At 45.6% G+C, this 27,968-nt stretch overlaps 1 protein-coding gene and 1 long non-coding RNA gene across 2 annotated transcripts; one reads left to right on the top strand and one right to left on the bottom strand.

Moving 5' to 3' along the window:
• The first annotated feature begins 907 nt into the window (after positions 1–907).
• CHST2 (carbohydrate sulfotransferase 2) lies at positions 908–6,805 on the top strand. The gene is made up of 2 exons (XM_045503393.1): positions 908–1,024; positions 1,131–6,805. The coding sequence occupies exon 2, from the start codon at positions 1,313–1,315 to the stop codon at positions 2,924–2,926; it is 1,614 nt and encodes a 537-aa protein (XP_045359349.1). The 5' UTR covers positions 908–1,024; positions 1,131–1,312; the 3' UTR covers positions 2,927–6,805.
• A 17,153-nt stretch (positions 6,806–23,958) lies between these two features.
• On the bottom strand, positions 23,959–27,043 carry LOC123611457. Its single transcript, XR_006718681.1, has 2 exons — positions 26,270–27,043; positions 23,959–25,813 (listed from the first exon to the last, which is right to left on the bottom strand). It is a non-coding gene; the product is annotated as an uncharacterized LOC123611457 (long non-coding RNA).
• Between the last annotated feature and the right edge of the window lie 925 nt (positions 27,044–27,968).

The raw sequence follows: 27,968 nt of genomic DNA, 5'->3' as shown, positions 1-27,968 counted from the left end.
CCCCCGACGCCCGATCCCTCCGAACCCCGCGCTCGCGCCCAGGCTTTATGCGCACGGATTGTTACGGCCTCTGCCGTGCGGCTGGCGGCCCGGGCTGAGTCGCCGTGAATCGAGTCCCGCATCTCCAGCCCCCAAGGCGGCGGCGGCTGGAGCCCGACTCTGGGAGGAGGGCGGGCGCGGGACGGGCGGAGGAGGAGGGCAGCGCGGCGAAGGGGAGGAGCCGCAGCGACAGACGGCGGCGCGCACCAACCCGGCGCCGGCTGGCAGGAGCCGCGCAGAGGCTGGCCCGAGCGTGTTGCAGCCGCTCCGCGTAGGGGGAGTCGGGTAGCAGCATCCTCCCGGGCGCCGCTTTCGCGCGGCGGCGGCGGCAGCGGCGGGGGCTTTCTCTGCCCGGATACCTCTTTGGCCAGAACTGGTCGGTGCCCGGGGGCGGGCCGACAAGGGAGCGCTGCAGACTCGGGCCCCTTGGCCGATTGTTGTGTGTGTAGGGTCCTCCCCGGCCAGTCGGAGGCTGCGGAGCGGCGGGCGCTGCCGGCAATGCCGGCCCGGGCATCCTCCGAGTGATGGAAGAAGCAGCTGCTGCCGCTGCAGGGTCCTGCTGCGCCCCATCCACCGCCGCCAGAGAGATGGGAAGGTTCGGGGCGCGGAGGCCGAGAGCGAGAAAGGCGGAGCCGCTTTGCCAGGAGCTGGGTCCTGTATAAGCCCCCTCCCCCAGCCGGCTTCGCCCCCCAAAGCGAGGAAGGAAGCTGCGGTCTCGAGAGGGCGGCGGAGACGCCGCTGGAGCTGGGCACGCCGGGCTCAGCGGAGCGCAGAGCAGGGTTCCAGGCCCGGTGAAAGTTTCCCTTCCCAAGCCGCAGGGCGCCTGCCGCCCGGAAACTGCCCAGGCTTGCGCTGCTGAGTCCCGCGGACCCCTCTGAGGCGCGGGGACTCCCGGGGAAGACAGAGAAATCGAGGAACGAGTGACAGCAGGACAAACCACCCGGCCGTGAACCCGGGCGGCTCTGGGGTGCGCCCGCGGCTCCAGGTGAGCGGGGGAGCCTGGCAGACCCGAGGGTGGGCGTTACTTAGGTGGAGGAGGCGGATGGGGAGGAGGATTGGGGCGCATCGGCTTACTCTGCTTCCCCTCGCAGGTCTTTCTCGGAGCCGCTGCCATGGGAGAGCCAGCTTTGGGCGTCGGGGACCAGCCGCCGCTGCTGCCGCGCCTGCCTCGGAGCCGCGGCCCCAGTCCCCGCGCCCGAAGTCGGCCCGCTGCGTCCCCCTCTCGGGCTGCAGGGCCGCCTCCGCCGCGCCGCCGGCCCCGGCTGTGCCTGTGATGAGCCGCAGCCCGCTGCGAGCCCTGCCCCCGGGCGCGCTCCCCCGGTTGCTCCCGGCCGCGCCTGCCGCCGCGCCGCGCGCCCTGCTCCCGCCGTGGCCCCGGCGCCCGGGCCGTCGTTGGCCCGCGTCCCCGCTCGGAATGAAGGTGTTCCGCAGGAAGGCGCTGGTGCTGTGCGCGGGCTACGCGCTGCTGCTGGTGCTCACCATGCTCAACCTCCTGGACTACAAGTGGCACAAGGAGCCGCTGCAGCAGTGCAGCCCCGACGGGCAGCTGGGTGCCGCGGCGGGGGCGGCTGGCGGCGGCTGGGGGCGCCCGGGGCCGCCGCCAGCAGTGCCGCCCCGCGTACACACCCGCCTGGACCCCCGTACGCCGTACCGCCCTCCCGCCGCCGCCGCCGCCGCTGCCGCCGCCGTCGTTGGGGCGGCCCCCGCCGCCGCAGCAGGGGCGGCGGGGGCCGTAGCCCCTCCCCGCAATGGCACTCGGGGCACCGGGGGTAGCGGAGAGAAGCGGCAGTTGGTGTATGTGTTCACCACGTGGCGCTCGGGCTCATCTTTCTTCGGTGAGCTCTTCAACCAGAACCCCGAGGTGTTCTTTCTGTACGAGCCAGTGTGGCACGTGTGGCAAAAACTGTACCCAGGGGACGCTGTTTCCCTGCAAGGGGCTGCGCGGGACATGCTGAGCGCTCTGTATCGCTGCGACCTCTCCGTCTTCCAGCTGTACAGTCCCGCGGGCAGCGGGGGGCGCAACCTCACCACACTGGGCATTTTTGGTGCGGCCACCAACAAAGTGGTGTGCTCCTCGCCACTCTGCCCCGCCTACCGCAAGGAGGTCGTGGGGCTGGTGGACGATCGTGTGTGCAAGAAGTGCCCACCGCAGCGCCTGGCGCGCTTTGAGGAGGAGTGCCGCAAGTATCGCACGCTGGTCATCAAGGGCGTGCGTGTCTTCGACGTGGCCGTGTTGGCGCCGCTGCTGCGCGACCCCGCCCTGGACCTCAAGGTCATCCACCTAGTGCGCGATCCTCGTGCTGTGGCCAGCTCACGCATCCGCTCGCGCCACGGTCTCATCCGCGAGAGCCTGCAGGTGGTGCGCAGCCGGGACCCGAGAGCCCACCGCATGCCCTTCCTGGAGGCCGCTGGCCACAAGCTCGGTGTCAAGAAGGAGGGTGTGGGCGGCCCGGCAGACTACCACGCGCTTGGCGCTATGGAGGTCATCTGCAACAGCATGGCCAAGACACTGCAGACGGCCCTGCAGCCCCCGGACTGGCTGCAAGGCCACTACCTGGTGGTGCGGTACGAGGACCTGGTGGGAGACCCCGTCAAGACCCTACGGAGGGTGTACGACTTTGTGGGGCTGCTAGTGAGCCCCGAAATGGAACAGTTTGCCCTCAACATGACCAGTGGCTCAGGCTCCTCCTCTAAGCCTTTTGTGGTGTCCGCTCGCAACGCCACGCAGGCCGCCAACGCCTGGCGGACGGCCCTCACCTTCCAGCAGATCAAACAGGTGGAGGAGTTTTGCTACCAGCCCATGGCCGTGCTGGGCTATGAGCGGGTCAATAGCCCCGAAGAGGTCAAAGACCTCAGTAAGACCCTGCTCCGGAAGCCCCGGCTCTGAGAGGGTTTCCTGGGAGACTTGATTCCTTGTAGAGACACCCACGGGAGGATTGTGGTGTATTTAAACAAAAACAGCCCAGACCCAAACTGAGGAAGCCCACGTATTCTATTATAGATATATAATATAAATAACCACACAGGCACTTGCTGTCAATGTTTTGAGTCATTGAATTTCAAGGAACAGCCACAATACACACACGTCTCAGAAAAGGCAAGACTTGAAAGCTCTGACCAGCTCCCCTCCTCTCCTCTCCCCTACCTTTTTTCTCCCTTCCTTTTTCTCCCAGTTCTTACCCTCTCTCCTACCTGCCTTGTGTTTTGAAGTGGGATGTTGATTAAATCAAGGTCCAGTAACTTAAATCTTGTTTACAAAATTTTCGTCGCATCTGTGAACACGTAAAAGAGTCATTTGGATGTGGGGTGGGGTGGGGTGGAGAAAGGGGAAGTTGTCCAGGAGCACAAAGCTCCGTTGGACAAACCAAGGAGGCATTCTTCTAAAAGTAGACTTGTGTGAAAGGCAAAGGTTATAAAGTGAGTATTAATAAAAAAAAAGGTAATAAATAATATTCTTTTTAATATCTGCCTCCATTACTTTGGATTTACCTGTGCTACTTGTCCTGTGTAGCTTCGGACGGAATTTGCTTCCCCTCCCCCCACCCCCACCCCATTTTCCCAGTCTGTTTCCTAGAAAACTGCTAGGACGGGTGGCAGCAGCTTCTGACTCCTTGATAAGAACCTTGGAGTTGTTTTCTCACACGTAAATCACAGCCTGTCAGGTGCCCAGGAATGGGAACAAACCTTGAAATTCTAAAGGCAAAAACCAAGCAAGGCACTGGAGGAGAAGGCCCACTCTACTTTCCTGTTCCACTGTGGGCACAGAAAGGAAGAAGCAACCCCGTGAGGATTTGACGGCATTCGGTTTTGATTATTGTTGGGTTAAGACTGGGGAAACTTGACGCAGAGACGTGTTTTGGTGCTGAGGTTAGTTCAGAAAAAGGATTTTGTTTTTTGACGAAAAGTGTGTAATTAAATTTTCTGAGGATTAAAACATAGACCTCGAAAATTAGTGTGAACACAGTGTTGACAATGGTAGCAACTTCTTTAGAAAAATGAAAGAGGTATATGTGTCTGGAGTGTTTTTCTGCCTGTGACATAGTACATGGAGTCATTTGAAAAGGGGAAGTTTTTATCTGAGAACCATAAGGGTACGCACAGGCTTTTCCTTTTCTTTCTTGCTTCCTATTTAAATTAGTGCAAACAATATGAATTTATAATGGCTTACTTGGGATGCCCATGAGGCTACATTGCTTTTCCTTACTGTGTTTCCTAAAAGTAAAATTGCAAAGAAGCTATAACATGTTGCAGACAGTATAAGGCTTCAGCCAAGAGCTTCTTTTAGATATGAAAATGAATTATGGGAAAGAGGAAATGAAATGAATTATGAGTAAGTGTGTTGGATTTTGAGATTTGGTATTTTCCAGGGAGAAAACCATTCCAATTTTCCTGCAATGGTAATGGTGTTGCTGCTGTTCTGAGCCCATTTGTACTGAAACATTCTGCAGAATGTCATATTACAATAAGAAGTTATGAAGCCTGAATAGGAACAAGAGACAGTGTAGTTCTGTGTTTCATTAAATACGGTACAAGTTCAATATCATCATGACTTTATTTTCTATAATTTATTGTGAAATCTCTGCAGGCCAAGCTGTGTTGGTTAAATGCTGAGGATTTTAAGGAAAATATGATGAAAAATAATACATACATGGGAAATATTTAACACAAGATGATTCTTAAGTATAATTTTCATTACAAGGTGAAATCTCACCATGCTGTTAAGCATTCAAGATAAAGAAGCACAGAAGTTAAAAAGAAAAGTTGTATTTAGCAGTGGATTTTATAGCACATTCTAGAATGATTAGTTCCTGACTTACTAAAATAGTTTATAGTGTTGTGTTTATTAAACCAGATCGTAGCTATAACATATCGATCCTGTTTTCTATGGTGTTTTCGTGGTAGCGCCTATGCTGAAGTATCATGGCCAATAGTGGAATATTTGCAATAGCTTTAATTTAAGAAGACTTTAAAATTAAATGAACAAAATTAATATGAATGTGGGATGACTATAGATGACACAGGTTTAACAGGAAATCAAGGCAGCATCATTAAAAAGCAACCATTCTGAATAAAATAACCACTTAAAAACAAATTTCATACGGCATGAGAATCAGCTATCGCTTAATCACAGTAGAATTCATGCTTGGTTTTTGAGTGAAGGAGTTTTAAACAGTTGAATTCATTCTCCTCTCAGTATATCTAAGGACTTTGTGTTGAAGTGGAATTATGCTGTTTTTGGATTTTGTATTAAAAAAAATATTAGATGCTGTGTAGAGCCTTTGCAGCCTGCAGAGCATTGTGGCCTCTGCTCAGATGAAATTTTAAGCGTAAACACAGAACATTTGTCCCCTGTGCTGTGTCTGAACGTGGTTTCCGCCCGAAATACCCTTGTTTTGTAGCGATGCATTCTCTACACCCTGCCACTCTGTAATTTGAAAGGTGAATTGTCGCTCCTGGAGATTTGTTCCTAGCTGCATTCTAGGAAAGCAAGACAAGTGTAGTTCCCACTAACGGCCGACATAGTCATATCAGTGGCATCCAGCTTCCACGGGTTTGAGAAGGAGAGATGCATTTTTTGGTGTTAATAAGCTTCTGTCAGCCCCTGGTGCAAGCAGACCTGTGTCCCAACAAATTGCAACAGAACCTGTGACGATTTCTGAGGCAGCAAACGTAAAAGAGATCCTTTCACATTTTCCAACCTGGCAGGATATCCATCAGCAGGAGGAAATATTCTTCAGAGCAGGTTATCTGAGTGATTTTTATTTTCAGATTCTGCTTAGCTGATAGCACGCCTGACTTACTCCTTTGACTTTGGAATGCCTTTGTTAATTAGAAAGCTCTATTTAGAAAATGTAGTCTACCCAGTGCATTTAGTCAACAAATATGAGTTTAGAACAAGGCAGCGGCACTGGCTGGGTGCTTGAATTTCAGGGAGCTCAGAGGCACTCAAAGGCCTCATTCAGGCTGACCTGTGGGCACCTTGCAGGCAGGGACTGGGGAAAATCCTGTACCCTTCGGTGTCCATAGAGTGAGTACTTGACAAACACTTGCTAAGTACCTCCACGAAATCTAGAACTATCAAAATTTGAAAGTCCTCAGAAGGACAAGAGTGGAAGAATGTGTTACCTGTTTGGAGAAACTGCCAAGCTGTTCACCAAAGTTTGCTGAAGGAAAGGGGGGCTTAGGCTCCTATGTTGATGTGGGGAATGGGCAATAGGAACATCTTCAGGATTTCCAGGGTGACTGTGCATAGGCTAGTATTTCCAACAGATGAAATAGAAACAAAAACTCAGAATTTCTGAATGTGGACAAGTAAAAATTTCCAAATGAGGAATTTGATGTTTATTCTTTGTTTTCCCAATTGCATTAACAAGATAAAGGCAGAACTCAAAACATCCCTGCAGAAGAAATGAACTCTCTGAGGGAGAGCTATAGGTTGTTGATTATTGCAGAAGCCATGTAATATTTATTTATTATTTTGAGTGCTTTGGATGTGCAGTTTAAAGGACTTTGACGTGGATTTCACCCAGGCATAGGAATAGTTACTTTCAGGAAGTTTGGCCTATTGTGGATGCTGAATGAGACAAAGGCTGCCTGTTCCCATGCATCTCTGCCTGGCCGTGGCCAGTTCTGTCCAGGATTTCTGTTGCACACAGTATAGTTGCGGCTGGATTATGCTGTCGGTTTGAAATTAATGTGATTCTGAGTGAGGCTGTTAATTAACATTCCCTGGGTCTGAGCAATGAAATAAAGATCATGTTTGAAACCTCGTCTCTAGAGATGACTTCAGAAAGACCAAGAGGGAAATAAAAAGGCATGTCTTATCTGTAGTCGCGAATAAGGATGAGGTGTCACTTTACCACCCTCCCCCAACTTTCTTCCCTCCCCACACATGACACCCATGCGCGTCTGCACATGCATTTGAGTTCCTGTGTTGTCTTCAGTCTGGAAAAGAGAACGTTTTGACACCAGCTAACAGGTATGTGGGGAGGGGTACTTTCGATTTCAGGCGAAATTGGGAGAGTGAGTGGCCAATGATTCTATCAGAATCTATGACTGTTCTGTGTCAGGATCCAGTGTGGACAGGTAGAAAATGACAATTGCAAAGTGAGGAATGGCTTGAACTGTGTAATGGGCTGTCTTGAGGTAAATGCACACGTTACAGACCCTTTTTGTCATTCACCTTGAGGAGGGCCCCTTCAAATCTGTCACGGCGAAGAACATAATTTGTTCATGTCCTTCCCCCCCTTTCTGGACTTGAGCTGCTACTTTTGCGGTTCAAATGCATGCCACTGAGCCGGCTCGGGTACAGGCTCTCGTACGAGTGTTTAATAATTTAAATTACAGGGCTTGACTTTTATTACATCTGATGCAATTCTGCACACCCTTAATCAAAGTATGCTGAGGAAATTGTTAAATTCTGAATAACACATTAAGCTTATAGAATGGGAAACTTTATGAACCAGTGCTTGGATGTGGTATTGTTTGTAAACTTGAAGGGGCCTTGAGGGAGTAGGAGCCTATCCTATACTTGGCAGGATGGTAAAGGATGATCAAGTGTGGCTAAGGCCAAAGCTTAACTTTTGGTTGAACCAGTTACTTGTAATCAGAGATCAAAAAGTGTTTGAGGACTGCTTGAACTTGCAGGTTTGTGATAGTCACCCTGCCAAGTGAATGGCGGTGAAAATGATCACGAAAGTGGCTCCCATCCCAAAGTGCATAGGCAGGGCTTGGCAGAAATTCACCTTGAAGCAGTTAATCCTCTAGACAGGACCAGCTAAATAATTTGTGGAGCGCAGTACAGAATGAAAGTGTGGAACCCTTTGTTAAAAAAAAATTATGAAGCATTTCAGTTGAGCAACAGCAAAGAGTTAAACCAAGTGTGGTGTCCTTCTGTCTGCGGGGCCTGCAAACTGCACAGGCTGTGTGCCGTGGAGGCAGTCCTGCATTGGATGCAGGGGCTGAAATGCCTGACTATAGGAGAGAGCAAATAATGGTGGCATTCAAGTTCCTGGGAAATCAGTGCAAAGGTAGAAGCTATTGTGTCCAACTATAATTAAAGCAAAGACATACCAGTGAGACAAATGTACTTTGCATGATGGAATTCTAAGGAGGTGGATGTGCACATGACAAATAATCCTTAGTAATTGCAGCCAGTGATTGACAAGGCCTTCTGAGTCATCAGTTGGGCTTGAGGGCACTTGGGACTGAGTGTTCTGAGGACTGGTCGGACAGAGACAGCCTATGCTGTTGCAGGAATCCTCACAAGAACAGGGTAGACATCTTCCAGGAGGACGGAGAGCACACTCTCCTTGTCCTCAGCAAGTGGATCCTGGTGCGTGCTGCTAATGATAAAGTTGCCTTCCTTCTGGAACTACTGTGGGGCTCTGCGTTTGCTTCTTGTGTAATAGAGAGGGAAAGTCTATGTATGGAAGAGCAAAAGGTCAAGTGACAATAAACTCAAGGAGTAAAGGTGCAAGATGTACTAAGCCGACTGGTGTGTCTCTTCATTGTGCTAAGTATAGTTGGCTCGGTCTATTTTTATTGCAGGTGTGATATGTCCCATTTTCCTCCAGGTAGCAGTTCTCCACCCTCTTTCCCTGTCTCCTGACTCCCATTTCTTCTCTGCTTTGTGGATTCCTACTCATTAGTGAAGATCCTGGATCCTTCGGAAGGTTTCATTTATCGGCCCTGCTCCAAGATGCAGAACTGTCTTTCTGTTCCCTACTTCCCCTTGTTCCTTTTGCATTGATCTACTGGTGTCAGTCACTGCAGATTGAGCTTCTTTGTTCACAGCCTCCTTCCTTTCCTAGTCTGGGCGCTTCAGGAGGGGTGGGACTGGATCCACGTGTGTGTGTATCTCCCCCACGCTGAAGCAGTGTCTCGCTCACAGGTCTTTAATAAGTGAGTGATAAATAAAAGATGTAGCCCAAGAAGACATTTGCTGAAGAGCCTTGAGAGTTAGTATGCTACATTCCATAGTGTCTTGGGCTTTGTACGTGTGGCAGACAGGAGCTGAGAAAGAAGGCGAATGAATGTGGACGAAAGGAATACCAAATAATGCCAGTGGAAGGCCTCAGATGTGATCCTTCCATATTAATGCCCCCCCACCCCCCGCAAGTAACAAATGAACTTCAGTCAAACAGAAATGATGCAAGTTTTTAAGAGCCCAGTAGGAAAATGTATTATTGTAAAGGAGGCAGAGGCTGTGTATTTGTTTTTCACACATGGATCCCACCTCCACTGTGATTCTCTTTCAACCTCTCTGGGGACTAGAAATTTTCAAGAAGCAACATGGAGGTCTAAATATTACATTTCCATTTTCAGGTGTCCCAGTTACTCTGGCAAACTCTTCTTCTCTCTAGGGCTGAATGAGCTCCTGGGAGGAATTAAAATATTTGATGTTCTTATATTGGTGCTCAGTATCTTTAGATGAAGGGCAGTATTACGTTATGCTTTTTTAAAAGAAAAATATAAATGAAACACATTTTCTTTCTGAAATAATGGCCCTCACATTTATAGTTTTTAGTCCTGTTATTTAACCAGCCCTACTTGCTGGTGAGACCAGTAACCTTCCCAGGACATGAGTTCCAAGTGCACTTTATTTAGGGTAAGTCTCAGTTGCACATAGTTTTTCATTTGTATTTCCACATTTCCCAAGTGACTTCTTGATGTGCTGTGCTCTTTATAACTTGCTATCACCATTTTAATTTCACTTTCAAGTGCCCTAAGTGGCAGTAATGATGGTAATAATCGTAATACTATCATTTACCCTTTGTAAATCATTTGTGCCGGTCACTGTGCAAAGCACTTTGAATTATGATCCTATTTTATTTTCGCAACAATCCTATGGATAAGTATTATTATTGTCCCCATTTTACAGAAGAACAATTTAGGTTTAGATGGGTAATTTTCCAAAGATCCCATAGCTAGGACATGGCAAAGCCTCTTTCTTTTTGCTTGGTAGATCAGAGATCACACTGTTTCCATTAAGGGATACCAACAAGGCAGCATATCTTTTTGTCCCAGCCAAGTGCTTTCTGAGAAATTCTTGAATGCTTGTTTCTGAATGCTTGAGGCATGATGCCTTCAGCCAAAGAGGAGGTGTTACCTATATCTTTAGAGATGCATTTTAATGCAGCAGGAAGAAAAAGGTCACTGTTGGTTTGAGTGCTGTTGGATGAAATTCCTCTTGGAATGACCCCTGTTAGCCAAACAAGTCACGGGCCATTTGGGTGGTGGGAAGAAGCTCTTTGTGACACCTGGACAGGAAATTTGGGAGTTGGGAGAAAGAGAGTGAAAGGAGAGGGGAGTGGTAAAGGGAGGAATAACAGGGGACACGTAATAGGACAGGGGGCTCAGGATGCTGGGGCCCAAGGAGGGGACACTGCCATGGTGCTCCCCAGAAGAGAATGGCCGGTGGCAGGAAGACTGATGTCCAGCTGGGCATTGTTTGCCCTACTGAGCTGCACTATAGTTGCCTTTGTTGCCCAAACCTCCAGTAAAGGCTGTTACATGCCTCACATTGGGTGGGTGGTGCTTTGCAGGTGGAAGGGACCAGAGTAGTGTCAGCCAGGAAGACATGGAACAAGAAACCAGGAGAGGTGAAATGCATTGAAGCAAATGCAAATTCTGTACTTGACCTTGGAACTGTTGGCTTAGCCCTTGAGTCCCTGGGGGAGTTTGAGAGGGAGGGGAATTTCTCTCCTTCTGTGAGCTGGGGCTTCCAGGCAATCTTATTTAAATTATAAAGGACAAGGTAGCCCGAGCAAAGCTCAAGGAGGGGGCTTGTCAGCAGGCTTATATTTGTTCCAGCGTTAGGAACTCACTGGGCAAGTGGAGACCTAGCAAAGTCAGAAAGTGTTGGTATGTTATAAAAACTGAAGTGACAGAGTCAGCTCAGGCATTTGCAAGTGTCAAGTGAGGTGCAGAAAGGCTGTGAGATGTACTTTGTGTCCCTAGTTTAGAGGAGGAGCACAAACTAAAAACCCCAGCTCCTGATTCCCTGTTGGAGTCTCTCTGACATTTTCTCATCCTAGGACTTTTTATTTTCTTGGTTCCTACCAGTCTTTTGGCCACTCCAGTATTGCTCAATGTCTCTATACTATGTCTGGGGATCAGAAGAGTGCCCTTTGGGATTCTGGTTAAGCTTTAGTAAGAGATGAGGTTGAAACCAAAGCAGACAGCTGAGTTTCTGTTCTGGGTGGTCTGAAAATGTCATTCTGTTGGGCATCTGTCAAGGTTTTTTGGTTGCACATCTGACTCAGTTACAATGAGAAAAATAAGTAATGAACTGGAAAGGTTGTGGGGAGCCACAGAATTGAAGAATAGCTAAGGAGCAACGCTGGACACCTTGCTTTCTTCTCTCCCCAGCCCTGCCCTCCCTTCCCCTCTCTCCCTTTACCTTCCCCTCTCTTTTTCTCGAACTCTCCTTCTCTTCTCTTCTCTTCTCTTCTCTTCTCTTCTCTTCTCTTCTCTTCTCTTCTCTTCTCTTCTCTTCCCTTCCCTTCCCTTCCCTTCCCTTCCCTTCCCTTCCCTTCCCTTCCCTTCTCTTCTCTCCCTCCCTGCCTCCTTCCTTCCTTCCTTCCTTTCTTTTTTCCTCTCTTCCTCCCGACATCTCTCTCTCCCTCTCTCCCTTCATCCCTCCCTCCTTCCCTCCTTTCTTTGCCTTGCTTCACACATTCAAAATTCAAAGTGCTGGATGAGAGAGTTGCATTGGCTGAGGTTGGGTCTGGTATCTGTTCCTTGGCACCTGAGCAGAACACCTTGCCACCAGTGGGTGCCACCAGTCCCACCCACCAGCATCGATGTGGGGAAGTAGTTTCCCTGTAACAAAATCAGAATGCAATTATAAAAAGTAGGGGGATGAATGCCAGGCGGCCTTAAACTAATAAATATCTTTTATATTCATTTACACACTTATTATTCTCCTGTTATCTTGAATAATTGGAGGCTATTTAGAGTCCACTGCACACAAGGTGGTTAACTCCGCATTGTTATGTTAAAATGAGGCAGAGATGTGCCTCATTAGTTAATTGGGCCACAATGCCTGTTGGACATAAAGAAGATCATCCACTTATTTACCCTTAAGAATGTGGATGAAGGAGACTCCAGATGGAATGAGTGTGGTGAAATTCATGTAAATGCCATATTTTGTGACGTGTTTTCCTTCAGGTTTTAATAATAATGCCACCCTATACTGCCATAATGCTTTGTAATCTGCCAAGGATGGCAGATATTACTGGTTTCCCACCCACTAACCATTCTTGTGTCTTACTCCCAGAACCTTACTTTTGTTCAAGGAGGCAGTATGCTCAGCTAAAAATATTTCCCAGTCTCCTTGGTAGGTAGGAATGATCATGTGATAGTCAATGAGTTGTAAATGGAAATCTGCTAGGGGTTTTGGGGCAAGTGTTACGTTTCTGATAGAGACAGTTTTTTGTTTTTTGTTTTTTGTTTTTCTTGCCTGTTTTGTTTTCTTCCTCCCTCCTTCCCTCCCTCCCCTTCTTTCTATCTTTCCTGCAGATTGAGTCTGGAAGTGGGGCCTCTATTTCAGAACTGAAAGGCAGCCATGAAGGTAAAAGCAGCTTGCAGAAAGACAGAAGCTGGGGACACTGAAGCTGGGGATACTGATGACATTGTGGAGCCACTGCATAGCCTTGGACAACCAGCCTTCAAAATGTCCTGTGATGTGGGAAAAATAAACACCTAATTGTTTAAACTGTTGCTGCCAATTTTAATTGGCATAATCTTAATGAATACGCCAAATACTTTCACTAAGGCAGATATAAGATTACGATCCACCTTTTACAGGAGAAGAACCTGGTAGTCAGGCTGAGTTGTTTGCTCAAGGTCTCAAAGTGTAGGAAGTGACAATTTTGATGTTCAAAGTAGTGCTCTTTTCACTCAGCCAGGGGCACTCAGCTGGGTGTGGAACTGTTCCTGCAATCTGGCTGGGGGCGGGGCGGGGGGGGGGGGTGGATTGGGGGCCGTGTGTGTGTGTGTGTGTGTGTGTGTGTGTGTGTGTGTGTGTTTTGCCATGACTGGGGAGTAATGCTGAATGTTTTCCTATGCACAGGACAGGCCTATGTAATGAACAATTGTTCTGCTAGAAATGCCGAGTGGTTCCATTGAAAAACACTGAGCTAAATTAAGCCAAAGAGAATTATGTACTTACTGACTCAAAATCAAGAATAAGGCTGGTTCATAATGATATTCAATAAATGTTAAATGATAATGATATCACTATTGTCATAGCATCATTATCGTTGCTATTCTGGGATTTGTGGCTATCATGAATTTAAAAGTTGCATGTTTCTCTAGCTACATTCTGCTGTTTTAGGTGAGATGTGGAGAAGATCGCTGACTGGACGATGGGTAATGGATAGGGAAAAATAGGAGAAATACTGGCTTGAGATTGTCAATGAGATCAAAGATTTGAGATTTTCTGTAAAGAAAAATAAAATCAAATGATATAAATAATTCCGGCAGAATAAAATATAGAACGTTGGTCAGGAATTCTTGAAAACTGCATGTCTGCAGTTGTTACTAGTCAAGGGCTAAGGTATTTGGTAGCTGTGTTGGATTGGAGGGGGAGATGTTGAGAAGCTGAAGGGCTGAGATGTCAGATGGGTTTCCAACACAAATACTGAAGTCACGGATAATGGTGGTGGAGACCATGGTGGACAGGAGGTCATGGATCTGGGTGCTCAAATCTTGCAGGTATCTCTGGTTTCTTTCTTTCTTTTTTAAAATTAATTAATTAGTTTAGTTTTTAATTTATATCCAAGTTAGTGTATAATGCAACAATGATTTCAGGAGTGTATTCCTTAATGCCCCTTACCCATTTAGCCCATCCCCCTTCCCACATCCCCTCCAGCAACCCTCTATTTGTTCTCCATATTTAAGAATCTCTTATGTTTTGTCTCCCTCCCTGTTTTTATATTATTTTTGTTCCTCTTCCCTTATGCTCATCTGTTTTGTATCTTAAATTCCTCATATGAGTGAAGTCATATGATTTTTGTCTTTCTTTGACTGACTAATTTTGCTTAGCATAATAACTTCCAGTTCCATCCACATAGTGGCAAATGGCGAAGATTTCATTCTTTTTGATTGCCAAGTAATAGTCCATTGCTTGAATAGTCCACTCATCCATCGATGGACATTTGGGCTCTTTCCATACTTTGGCTATTGTCAACAGCACTGCTATAAACATTGGGGTGCATGTGTCCCTTCGAAACAGCACACCTGTATCCCTTGGATAAATACCTAGTAGGGCAATTGCTGGGTTGGAGGGTAGTTCTATTTGTAATTTTTTGAGGAACCTCCATACTGTTTTCCAGAGTGTCTGCACCAGCTTTCATTGCCACCAGCAGTGCAAAAGAGATCCTCTTTCTCCGCATCCTCGCCAACATCTGTTGTTGCCTGAGTGGTTAAGGTTAGCCATTCTGACAGGTGTGAGGTGGTATCTCATTGTGGTTTTGATTTGTATTTCCCTGATGATGAGTGATGTTGAGCATTTTCTCATGTGTCGGTTGGCCATCTGGATGTCTTCTTTGGAAAAGTGTCTATTCATGTCTTTTGCCCATTTCTTCACTGGATTACTTGTTTATTGGGTGCTGAGTTTGATAGCAGGTATACCTGGTTTCTGAAGATGACACTGTCTTTGCCCACTACTTGTTTGGTCTCATCACATTCCAATGCACAAACCAGCATCTGCATGTTTGTGCCTTGTGGAAACTCCTGTTCCGGTTCACACAAATGCCTTTTTCCTTTGATCACAAATTAGCACTCATCTGCATAATATTTATACTGGCTTTAAAATATGATGTGTTTCAATCTAGTCTACAGTCCAACTTAATCCTAATCTCAGGAGCAATTTAACCACACTTTTTGTTTCTTGTCCCCTGCACAGAAAGTACTGTAATGAAATATTTCTGGAGTGACTGAATCACACCACAGCTGAGGCAGAGGTGGGGCAGTATTGTGTCAAAGGCCTCCAAAGCCAATCAGTGCCCAGTCCTTTCCAAACTTTGTGTGCTTTGCACTGTGGCTAGTCCATCTGCCTCCCTCCACATGGTTGTTGATAGTATTTATCAAGTGTCAGTGCTTTTCTCCATGCTTTCACTGTCCCCTGTATGTGCTTCTATCATGTATTTGGAGTGGTGACTATGGGCTTTTGGCTCCTCAGCATCCAACCCTTGATTTTCTTTTGGGAATCCATGTGTCCTGCTCTCTTGGTACATGGGGTTCTGCTGGAGCTGACTCTACCCCAAACTCCAGGGTTTGCCAGGAGCAAAGTCTGACTTCTTAGGACACAGTGATTGGTTAAGGGCTGAACACATGACCCAATTAGGACCAATAAGATACCTTGAATTTTTCCTGAGACATCTGGGATTGGCAGGCATTCTTATTAAGAGAGGGCATATGGGAGGTTCAGTCGGTTAAGTGTGGGACTTCAGCTCAGGTCATGATGTCACTCTTGGTGAGGTGAGCCCCGTATCTGGCTCTGTGCTGACAGCTCAGAGCTTGCTTCAGATTCTCTGTCTTTCTGTCTCTTTTTCTCTCTCTGTCCCCTACCCTGGCTCTCTCTCTCAAAAATAAACATTAAAAAAATTAATTAATTAAAAGAGAGAGAGAGAGAGAGAGAGGACATATGGACTGGCCAACCCATGTTGCCTCCAGGAGAAAGAGGTCAAACCACAGAAAGCAGAGCAAAGAGATGGAGAGAGAGAAACTACGTATTGGAGGAGAAAGGGGAACTAGGTATTGGTGACATCATTTTAGCCCTGCTTTGAAGTGGACCTGAAATTGGCCTTACCAGGGTTTTGCAAATACAGGAGTCAATTACATTCCCTTTTTGACTTGAGCCATTTTGGATGAGCTTTTTCTTTCTTGTAATACAAAGAATCTCAATGAATACTGAATTTACCCGGGGTGTTATAAGCTGTCTGTCCTATTACATGGCCCGTCCCTCTAAGGCAGGGCCCTTGTCTTATCATCTTTGTGTTTTCTGTAGAAGGCACAGTGCTTGGCACCTGGGATGCCTCCAAATTATGTTTATTTAATTGTGAATGGAATGATCTTGAGCTCACTTTACAACTTTGCTGATCCAAGTGGGGTCCTCAGACCAGCAGCACCAGTGCCTCATTATCCTGCCATATGGAGTCTGCATTTTAATAGGATCCCCACGCGATCAATGTGCATGTTAAGGTTTGGGAAGGGCTGCCCTGCAGACCTATAAACAACTTCGGTTTGCAAACATCCAGCCCGGAGTGGCTGTACACACGAAGCAGCACCTCTGCCAATTCTGGCTGCATTTCAGGCCTCTTCAGTGGGCATCTTGCCCACAGGGCTCCATAAACGTATAGATAAAGATGCTCAGAAAGCCAGCAGTGGCATCCGCAGCTGGTCCAGTCCCACAGGGTGAGGGAAGTGAACGACCCTCATGGCTTCCCCATAGATGCCTGGATCCCTCCCTGGCACCACATCCTGGCAGCCTGCCAAGGGACTGAGCATTTGTTTATTTATGAATATGTTAACAACCCACTAGATTCTTTTTGGTTTGGGGAGCCTGGAGAAGGCTAATTGAAACCTGAATTCTGTCACAGTCTAGGGAATACCACACATTAAAATGAATTCTGGGCTCCCATCCTGCAGCATTTTAGCCACGAGGCTGACTCAAGAATGTGATTTTTAGGAGTCTTTTTGAGCATACATTATCAGGAGAGGTAAAGGCAAACGAGCATCATGTAAATAGAAAAGACGAAGATCAGGGGCGCCTGGGTGGCGCAGTCGGTTAAGCGTCCGATTTAAGCCAGGTCACGATCTCGCGGTCCGGGAGTTCGAGCCCTGCGTCAGGCTCTGGGCTGATGGCTCAGAGCCTGGAGCCTGTTTCTGATTCTGTGTCTCCCTCTCTCTCTGCCCCTCCCCCGTTCATGCTCTGTCTCTCTCTGTCCCAAAAATAAATAAACGTTGAAAAAAAATAAATAGAAAAGACGAGGATCACTCTCATTTCTTATCTTCAGGTGGTGGGAAAGTTTGGTTGCCACACCCCTAAAAATCGAACCTTTGCCATAAAGGACAATGTTGATTCCTGCCCCCACCCTGACTTCTGCTCACTCCATTTGCGAATACATTTTACCATAGGAGTTTTACACCCAGCCGTAACACATGAAGTCTGAACCAGTTTAGAAAAACAGAGTCTCATGGAAGGATCATATTTGCATGTATTTATACATATGTACATGAGACCTAAATGATCTGCACAATGTTTGAATAACACAGGGCAGAAGGAATGAGTCATTTCTCTTCTGTAACTTAAGAATTTGTTTAAAAATGGCTGTTAGGAGACTTGAAGCTGGGGGCAGAAGAGGGACACACTCACGTCCTCTAACTGCGGTTTGCTGTCCTGCAAGTGGGACTTGGACTGACTCAGCATTGTCCCCACGGGGACGTGGTTCTGGCGTGGCCATTGGCAATTGCTCTTCCAGGCTTCTCAAAACACCTGAAGTAATTCAGAACTTTGGCCATCATTTCTTCCAGCCTCCAGTCCACAACTGTGTGTCAGTTGTGGATCAGCTTTGTGGGTTGCAGTCATTTTCTGATGATACTGTCAGAGGACTTCTGTGAGCTCTTAATTGCTAATAGGTTGTGACCTTACCACTCTGATAAAAATATCCCAGTGTGGGATACTTGCATTTTAATATCCAGCATGTTACTCATCCTTTGTTTCTAAGTGCCTTCATGTACACAAGTTTTGACAACCAACATAGTTTGCAATTCCAGTAAGTGGGAGAAAGCAAAACCACACTGACGAAACAAGACGCATAGTGGAGCACATTCGACTAGGGGTAGCCTGGAGAAGCACTCCTTGGGCAAGAGTTCTGTACAGCCAGCCAAGCTGACTCTCACCAGCAAAGGCTCAGGACAGCCCTGAGTGTAGAGCAAAATCAAGAGGGTGGCAATACATGGTTCTGTATACATTGTATCCCTCTATCTGTGTAGATAGTATGGATTTTAAAGGAAACGATTTCATAGACAAATAGCGTTTTAACATATCAGAGCTGAAAAAGGTGGGGCTAAACACCCCACTTTGGGCTTGAGTGTACCTAACAGGTGGTATCTAATCTAACAGGTCCCTAACCTAACAGCCAGCTGGTGCAGATAATGCCTTCTTCCTCCAGAACAGATGCCAGCCCTGTTAGATTTGCCAAGCTAGTGGTTGGTTAACTTTTCAAAAGCAGTTTATATTTGCAAAGAATGGGTACAAAAGATTCTTCTTCCTTTGACTTCAGGAATTACTATCAGAGGATGATAACCATTTGCCTACCTTGATTGAGGGTACTGTTCTAGCCACTGTGCTGTGAATATATTTAATCCTCACTGTGACCCTCTGAGGCAGCCACTACTCATATCCGTTTACAGATGTGGCTGAAAGAGGTGGAGATGGGGCGCCTGGGTGACTCTTGATTTCAGCTCAGGTCATGATCCTGCGGTTCATGAGTTCGAGCCCCACATCGGGCCCTGTGCTGACAGCATGGAGCCTGCTTGTGGTTCTCTCTCTTCCTCTCTCTCTCTCTGCCCCTCCTCCAACTGGCTTGCGTGCTTAAAAGAGGTGGAGTGACCTGCCGGGTGTTGCACATTTATAATCATAGGGCCATCGGCCTCAGCCCAGAGCCCAAGCCCTTACTAGTCAAATTCCCCCCCCCCCCCCGGTTAAAGTGTTTGTAATTGTTCTCATCTCAGACTAACATGGCTACCTTCTGTCAAGTTAAAACCCTAGACTAGGCCTGACTGTTTGCCAACAAGAGGAAAACATCACACAACTCCTTCCTCACCTGAGGGTAATGACTGAGGAATTTTTGTTTTTCATTTTTTCAGGTTTTTATTTTTTTAAGAAAACTTTTAAATTTTATATAAAACTATCTAATCCAGAGTCCCAATTAGGATCCAATTTCTGATTTGAATCATCATCATGTATTACCCATATTTTGAATTGAATGAATGGTTTTATTTTTTTTTTTTAATTTTTTTTTTCAACGTTTTTATTTTTATTTTTGGGACAGAGAGAGACAGAGCATGAACGGGGGAGGGGCAGAGAGAGAGGGAGACACAGAATCGGAAACAGGCTCCAGGCTCCGAGCCATCAGCCCAGAGCCTGATGCGGGGCTCGAACTCACGGACCGCGAGATCGTGACCTGGCTGAAGTCGGAGGCTTAACCGACTGCGCCACCCAGGCGCCCCAGAATTGAATGAATGGTTTTAATGCGAAGTCCAATCTGGGTGCACGAGGAGAGCAATTATTTCTGTTTTGGTGTTATATAGAGTCAGCCAACATGAAATGATTTAGGAGGACTTATTTATGTGTTTTCTTAATCAGAATTGCAAGCAGGGGACTTCAGTGACCTCACTGTTAATAAAGATGCACATGTAAAACATAGTCACACGTGGATATTGGTTTTTTCGGGATTGGGTCCTCAAGGCATTATGAAGATATCGTATGATGTTCTGAGTAGGCTGAAAACAAAATCCATGGGGTGCCTGGGCAGCTCAGTTGGTTAAGTGTCCGACTTCAGCTCAGGTCATGATCTCATGGTTCATGAGTTTGAGTTCAGTGCTGACAGCTCAGAGCCTGGAGCCTGCTTCAGATTCTATGTCTCCCTATCTCCCTGTCCCTCCCTCTACTCACACTCTGTCTCTCTCTTAAGACTAAATAAACATTAAAAAAAAAAAAAAGAACAGGAAAGAAAATCCACAATATTGTGTGCTTAAAAATAAGGATAAAGACATTATGTGTGTGTGTATGTATGTGTATGTATGTGTGTGTATGTGCACGTATGTGTGTATATGTGTAGGTGTGTGTGTGTGTCTGTGTGTATATGTGTATGTGTGTGTGTGTGACAACCACTATTGTTTCATGTCATAGCTCTGTGCTCGCTGACACAGGAGGCAGCTGCAGAGCACAGATTTAGTTATCCAGAAAATACACACAAATCACTCTGGACCAGTAAACAACCAGTAAGAGGCAAAAAGTCAGGGATTGACTGAAAGTGATGTTATCAACTGATAACATCACAGACTAGTTTGGGCAAAGGACCCAGAATGATCCATGCTTTTTTACTTTGTCATGAAAGAGTTCTTGGATTCCCCTTAACTTTCCCTGAATATTCAGAGAAACATTGTATCTTTGCTTTCTTTTTCCAGGTGGTGGTCTCTGATAAAAAGATACTGTCCTTTCATTGTCTGGGGACCATGCTAAACCCCGTTTTATTACTGATTTTACATAGTTGGCAAGAAAGTTAGGTGAGATGAAACTCCTAGCAGAGCACAACACTTTGAGTGCTTGATGGTCTGATATTGAAGGAATGCTTCCTTAAACAAAAGCAAACCCTCAATCTTGACAGTTATGTTTAAAACTATGATTTGGAAGTGAGGAAAGGGTGAGGCAGGAATTCTAAACACAGTAATAGTGAGTTAGGATTAAGTTTAAAATTAGGTTTCATTGAGGGGCACCTGAGTAGCTCAGTCAGTTAAGCGTCTGACTTCGGCTCAGTCATGATCTCCCGGTTTGTGAGTTCAAGCCTTGCTTCAGGCTCTGTGCTGACAGCTCAGAGCCTGGAGCCTGCTTCGGATTCTGTGTCTCCCTCTCTCTCTGCCCCTCTCCTGCTTGTGCTCCCTGTCTCTTTCTCTTAAAAATAAATAGATATAAAAAAAATTAGGTGTCGTTGATACGGCATCTTTAGCAATGGTAACTTCTCTTTGTTCTTCCATCTGAGCTTGGTATTTTTCTCTCTTCCCCTTTATTGAAAACTTGGGCAACAAAACAGCCTAAAACCACTCCTTCGCCTCCCTTCCTCAAACAAACAAAACTAACCCAGGATCCACAAACATATATTTAAGACTCTGACTTGGAACTCACGGAAATGGTATTAAGCAAGGAAATTTAGTGTTTTGGTTGAAATGCCCCTTCTCCTTGGCTCATATACTTTTGCTTACAGCTTGCAGGGCTCTGAAAGAATTCATCTGGAAAAAAAAAATCAAAGGCTTTTAACATTAAACAGCCTTTTCATGTTCATAAGCCATCTGTGCTGTGACTTCAACCAGCATAGTCTCGATGTTGCCACACTAAGTCTCCTTGCCCAGGAAGTGAGCATGTGCTGTCTCGAGTCCAAAGACAGCCCCCAGTCCAGCTGATTTCACTTAGGGAGGCATTGGCGACGGGTCTCTGTCCTACTCCAGCTCAGTCGGATGTAAACATAAGTGAGGAATATGACAGGCATCCCCAGGGTCCTGTGGAGCCCACAGCATCTGGATTCCCTTCTTTCTTAAGCAGTGGGTCTGATTTCACTCATACGTTCTCTACAACCTGCCTGGGTCTGGGGTGGGTTGGTCATATTTATGCCAAGAATATTTTTCCATGGGGCAAAACAACAGTAGCTTGAAAATTGCCATGTCGATTCTCAAAAGTATGTACTTAATAATTCAGCAGAAATTTAAAGAGTTGTAAGGTGCAAGGGACACAGGTGGTCATATTCTCTCTCCTCGTGGAGTGTATCCTGGAGTAGGAGAGACGGACACTGCCAGTGTAGGACAAGTGCAGGGAGGAAGGAAAACTTCCTTGGATGGAGGAAGAGCTAATCCATACTGGGTGGTGGTGGTGGTGTTGCTCAGGAAGGTTTCAAAGAGGAAGTAATGCCTCTCTAGGGGTCTGGGAGGCGAAATAGGAATTCTCTGGAGGGGTGGGGTTAAGGCCAGGTTAGGGTATCTGGCAGAGGGAGCAGAGCCTGGGAGAAGAGTGGTGGGGTTGGCGTCGGAGAATGTGAATGATGAGCTGGAGAGACAGGCAGGACTGCTGGTTGCTTCCCAACAGCATTATCCCTCCACCTATCCTCTTCATCAGAACCACCACATTTTATGGAAGCACCCAGTATAAAGACTACATTTCCCTGCCCCCTTTGCAGGGGTGTGGTCCCTGTCTAAGTTCTGTGAGGAGGAAATAGAGTGATGTGTATATCCTCTTGGCTGTGCCCTTAAAGAGTGTGCCCTTCCTCCTTGCCTTTCCTGCTTCCTGAGGGCTGGAATGTGGATGAGATCAGAAATGTTCTGGGGATGGCCCTGCCCTAAGAAAGGGTCTGGGACCTTACAGTCATGGACTGCTCATGCTCAGATGGTTATATGAAAGAAAAATAAACTTCTGTCTTATTTAAGTTACTGGTAATTGGGGTTTCTCTTATAGCAGCTATATTTATGTTCATAACGATTCAAGAGGTAAGGGGCCAGATGTTTCTTTCCTCCATTTGAATAGCATGCTCACTGAGTGCCTCTTCTCTGGAGGACTGTGTGACAGGCTGGGGTTATAGTGGTGACCAGGCTGGGTGGAGTGCCCACTCCCATGCAGCTAGAGTCTAGTGGGCCAGTGTGTAGGGCTTTGTAAGCAAAAGAATAATAATGATGATGATGAAAAAGATGATGATGATTAGAGCAGCTGACATTTATCAAGCGCTTTCTCTTGGCTACACATCATGTGGAGTACTTGTCACATTACTTCATGTAGTACTTACAGCAGCCCAGTGACTTAACTACTTTTGTGTCCCCATTTTATAGAAGAAGAATGAAGAGATTAAGTAATTCGTCTCAAGTCCCATGAAGAAGTTTATTCTTCATTTTTTATTTTATTATATTATTTCTTAATTTATTTTGAGAGAGAGAGAGAGAGAGAGAGAGAGAGAGGGAGGGAGGGAGAGAATCTCAACCAAGCAGGCTCTGTGCCGTCAGCTCATGAACCGTGAGATCATGACCTGAGCTGAAATCAAGAGTTGGACACTTAACCCACCGAGCCACCGAGGCCACCCAAGAAGTTTGTTCTCCATTTTCACAGCAGATGGAAGCAGGGTGGGGTCGAAAACACCTGTGGGTATAAGTAGGTAGGCGTGGCCAAAAAATGGGCTAAGGTTAGTGTAGGGTTTGTTTGAACTTTTGCACTTTCAGGTCACTGCTGCCACCTGTTGTTGGCTGACTTCTTAGTTCTCTGACAGACCACACAGTCTGGTTTCTACAAAGCTGGTTCTAATCACACCCTGCCCCCTCCTTGCTAACTCCAGCCACTCCCCAACCAGAACCATCAGAAACGTTTTATTTTTTTAACGCCTGATTTTGAAATAATTTCAGATTTACAAAATATCACAGGAATAGTACAGAAGATGTTCGCAGCCCCTTCACCCAGATTCCTCACATGTTAACAAATCTCACACACACACAGCTGCAGTGAAATGATAAAAATCAGAAATTGAACATTGATGTGATACTGTTGTATAACCTAGAGACCTTATTCACATTTCTCCCATTGTCCATCTAACATCCCTTTTCTGGTCCAGGATCCTGAGGTTAACACGTTGCATTTAGTTGTTACGGCTCCTTAGTTTCCTTTAATTTGTGACAACTTGCTCCTCAGTCTTTGTACTTCATGACCTTGATGTTTTTTAAGAGTATTGGCCAGTTATTTTGTGGAATGTCCCTTAAATAGGGTTTGTCCAGTTTTCATGATGATTAAGTTCACATTATGCTTTTTTGACAAGAACGCCACAGAAATGATATTGTGTTCTTGTGCAACATATCAGGAGGCACATGAGATTGACCTGTTCCATAACGGGTGACGTTAACTTTGATAGCTTCGCTAAGGTGACGACTGACAGATCCTTCCAATGAGCAGTTACTATTTTCCCCTTTGCAATTAATAAGGACTTTATGGAAGATACTCTGAGACCCGTGTAAATATCTTGTTTCTTATGGCATATGTCAAATGGTAATTCAGATAGGAGCTTTCCATTCCCTCTCATTTATTTGTTTAGTCAATTATTTACATTGGTATGGGTTAATGAATTTTGTTTTATTCTATGGGCAATTACCTATTACTACCACTGTTTATCTTATTGCTATAATTGTCCCACATTTGGTCAATTGGTTTCTGTGTCATTTTGACATATCCCCATCATTTTTTGAGCATGTCTTACTTTTGCTCTAAATGTAGAGCTTGAACTCACGACCCCAAGATCAAGAGTCACATACTCTACTGACTGAGCCAGCCAGGCACCTCTGAGCATGTCTTACTTTTTGGCATCATAAGATGACCTAGCCTCACCTTTTATTTTTTCTTCCCTGGGCTGGAATCAGCCATTTCTCCAAGGTTCCTCTTTATTGAAGAATGCTGTTTAGAAATTAAGATCTGGGTGCTAGATCTGGTCGTAAACCAGACTAATTTAAGCCTCAATGCAAAGGGGCTTGGCTGTGTGTTGCCATTTTTCATTCTTTCCTGCTCAGTCACTTCTTTATCATCCACTTATTTTTGACCTGTGAGGTGTCATAATATAAGCTATTGTTCTGATAGTTACAGAAATATCAGTGTAGATATTTATTTTTATTTACTACGTTTCAGCAAATATTTATGGAACACTTACTATTCTAACAGTTCATCTTTTTACTTGTGAGCACCAAAATTTATTGCTACTATAGCCAAAAAGAGAGCAGATTACGGATAATCTAAGTCTGATCATATACTTATGCTTTGATGTGAATAGATTGTATCTATTTAACTCCTTATCAGTTGGTTAACTCGAACCATTTGCTCAAGCTACTGTTCAATTTAGTGGAGCAAAGTCATCTTGACTAGCTGTTTGGCATTGTTAGATACTAATTAACTAACACATTTTTCATTTTTTAAAAACAATTGTGCTGTGGTGTAGATATGACGTTGGCTAGAAATTCAATTTCCCAGTTTGTAATGCATTTGTCAAAATGGTTGAATCATACCAAACCTCAGCATAGCTGATATGCTGGAACACCTATTTCCCTGAAGGATATCAGAGAATTATATATGTAGTCAACAGGTAATTTATGAACTCCAAGGCCAAATATCCCAGTGCAAAAGCTAATCTATTCTGTTTTGGTGAAGGATGTCTCTATTTCATTTGCTATGGATTCCTCATCAAATTCACTCTATCGCTCAAACAAGAGTGCAGCGAGCAAACCCTCAGAACATGATTTAATCATGTTGATTTAGTCCACAATTTCCCACATGGGTAATGCAGTTAGAGCAATCATATAAATCAAAACACCTGATTCTTCTCTAGAAAGTCAAAGACTTTTCTACATTGTATTTGATGTATCTGGTGCCAAATGATAGATTAAGAAGGAAAGATGCAAGATTTGAAGAGAGAAGTTAGAAGGGATTCTATATATTCTTTTTATAAAAATGCATTTTTGTTGTTGCTGTTGCCAGAGCCAGTCCCCCCAAAACTTGAGCAGTTCCTGGTATGATCACACATGGGTTGTCATTGTAAAAGTCATCGCTGTTCGAGATATGCATCTGAGTATAGGATGTTTACCAGACTTGATGATGGCACTGTCCTTACAAAGAGAAGAAGATCCCCAACCGTCTTGGAAAGGTCATCCAGATATCTCTACTACTTCCTAGGTGCCTCAAGAGACTAGTTCAACAGAAGGTGTTTCATCTGAGTAGTTCTTCCCTTATCATTGTTTTCTGAAAAACTAAGGTCCATTCAACCTCCATCCTAGCCTCTCAAGACATAATATGACACCATTTTGAAGCCACTTGGGAGCATCACTTCTTCATCCAGAGCTCCTGATGTAGAAATAGTCAATGTCTCTCTTCTCAGCACACAGAGACTCATCTTCCTGCTGCCCAGCTGATAATCCTCGATTTCAATTCTCCTTCACAGACTATCCCTAACAGCAGGTATTGTTGTCATCATGAGAACTGTGGGACAGAGGAAAACTCATGACTGACCCAGATCAGCCAACTTGGCAACAGAGTATGTTATCCCTCAGTATTTGTTAAAAACCTAACAAACAGCCTGGTGTTTGCCAAACACCTTTTCAGCATCCCCATTCTCCCCACTCTATCCCAGGCCTTTTGATTCTGTGTGTTGTTGCTGCTGGTAATTGCCATAGAGGGTTCAGAGGGAGTTCTGTAAACTAGTTCTTGCACCCAGAAAACAGCGATTATATTTTCCTACTCTCTTGGGATTCTGTATTGATCCCCTATTACTACATTCATTCCTTCAATAAAGTGGTCATTTTCTGTATGAGAATGTTCTACCTGTTCTGCCTTGGAGAGATAGGCCAATCTGTTTAAGAATTGCTGCAGTGAGAAGATTTGACCTAACATGACTTGCTTTGATGGTGAAAGAAAGAGAACATAGTGCAGACTCACCCCAGGGCCTTTGCACTCGCAGTACCTTCAGTTTGGAATGTTATTTCCTGAGATCTTTGCATGGCTGTTCCTCTCTTGCCATTCAGGTCTCAGCTTAAATATGCTTTCCTCAGAGAGACTCCCCTTACCACACAGGCACTCTCTTTCCTGTCTTCCAGTTTTATTTTCTTCGTAGCACTTATCATCTGATATCATTTTGTTGGTTGATTTGTTTACTTGACACCCAGGGGCTAGAATGGGAACCCCTTGAAAGCAGTGACCTTGTCTGTTCTGGTTGTGAGCGTATCCCCAGAGTTTAGAACAGGCAAGGTGAAATCTCTCTTATAACAGGTCCGGGAAGCCTGTGTCAGCTCATAGGTAGAGCTATCAACGTCACCCAGAAGAAACAAGTCCTTGCACCTCCTTCATTGGTATGCTGTGTCTCAGGTATATCACCAAATTGTAACTCCGCCTGCTCCCGTAGCTGTCTGTCTCTTGGAATTTCATGATTATGATTGCCTTCTTTGTAGAGATTAGAAAAGATGGATTTTGGTGGCAAGTGAGGAGTCATTTGCCTCTTACTTACTTTCAAGCCTTCTTCCCCAGCTGAAAATTACATAAATTAAGCGGTTGTGGTGTCCAAGCCAGCGAGCTGTCAACTGTGTGTGGAGTATAGTTCACACTGTAAGTCATTTCATAAGCAGGGGTGCAGATAGGATTTGCTTCGTCATGACATTTGGGGCTGGCTGCTGCTTCTGAGGGGCCGAGGGGAGACTGTGCCACCAGGCCACCTGACCGTGCGCGCCAGGACTGAGTCCTGCCGTCTGATGTCTCTCCCCTAGCTCGCCTCTCCCCACGCCAATTAATATTACGAAAGGGCAATGTTTATGCAAAACCACATGCCGAGAGGCCTTTTGCTCCTAATTTAAACTATTAAAATGCCATTAAGAATTGCACAGCACATTTCGGCACTGTTTTCCTTCATTATTTCTTGTTGAAGAACAACCATGTGGAAAGGAATGCATTTTGTTTCTGTGCAAAGTGGAGCTCATTTTTTCAGGAGGGTTTATGGTGCCCGTTGGTGGAATTCATCTCCCCCAGACCCAACCCCTCTATCTGGACATAGAGTTGGCAGATACGATTTCTGTCAGTGAAAATAAGCACAGTGAATACAAACCTACCAAGGCATTTATTTTAAACATTTGGCTGAATAAAACATTGTGGCCACCGCACTGGAGACAACCTTCATTTCAACCATGGGATGTTTTGGAGGCCATGATATTTCTATTGTTTGCTTGTTCCTTTTCGATAAAGCATCAACATTGGTTGTACCATGGCTAATACCTCATCAGAAGTTACATCTGCTGCTCAGAGGCAAAACTGGTTATCGGAAGACCAGTTCATATGTCATGGGAAACTTTTTGTGAATATATAGTCTACCTGCAGGGCTTGTTATTTTTGAAATTTTTGCCCAATTTACATTTTTTTGGAGATTAAAACACACTCAGTTTGATCCCAGCTTTGACCTTTTAAATTGCTACAAGTTAATCTTTGGCTAAAAGCATGGAGAGCGGGAGTAATTATATTTTGTGAAAGAAGCAGGTTATGTGCACAGAGGGTGACCGCAGTTATGGTAATGTGTCTCTTAGACAACGTTTCGTTGCTAGAAATGGTATAAACAAAGAAAAACAGTATTTTCATGCATTTTTATTGAAAAAGT

This window comes from Leopardus geoffroyi, chromosome C2 (assembly GCF_018350155.1).
Source record: "Leopardus geoffroyi isolate Oge1 chromosome C2, O.geoffroyi_Oge1_pat1.0, whole genome shotgun sequence".
Lineage (NCBI taxonomy): Eukaryota > Metazoa > Chordata > Mammalia > Carnivora > Felidae > Leopardus > Leopardus geoffroyi.
The sequence above is the reverse complement of the archived record's forward strand: the minus strand, read 5'-3'. Positions and strand labels throughout refer to the sequence as shown.

Coding starts and splice junctions, on each gene's coding strand:
- CHST2 (XM_045503393.1), top strand. CDS start 1,313: ATGAGCCGCAGCCCGCTGCGAGCCCTGCCCCCGGGCGCGCTCCCCCGG.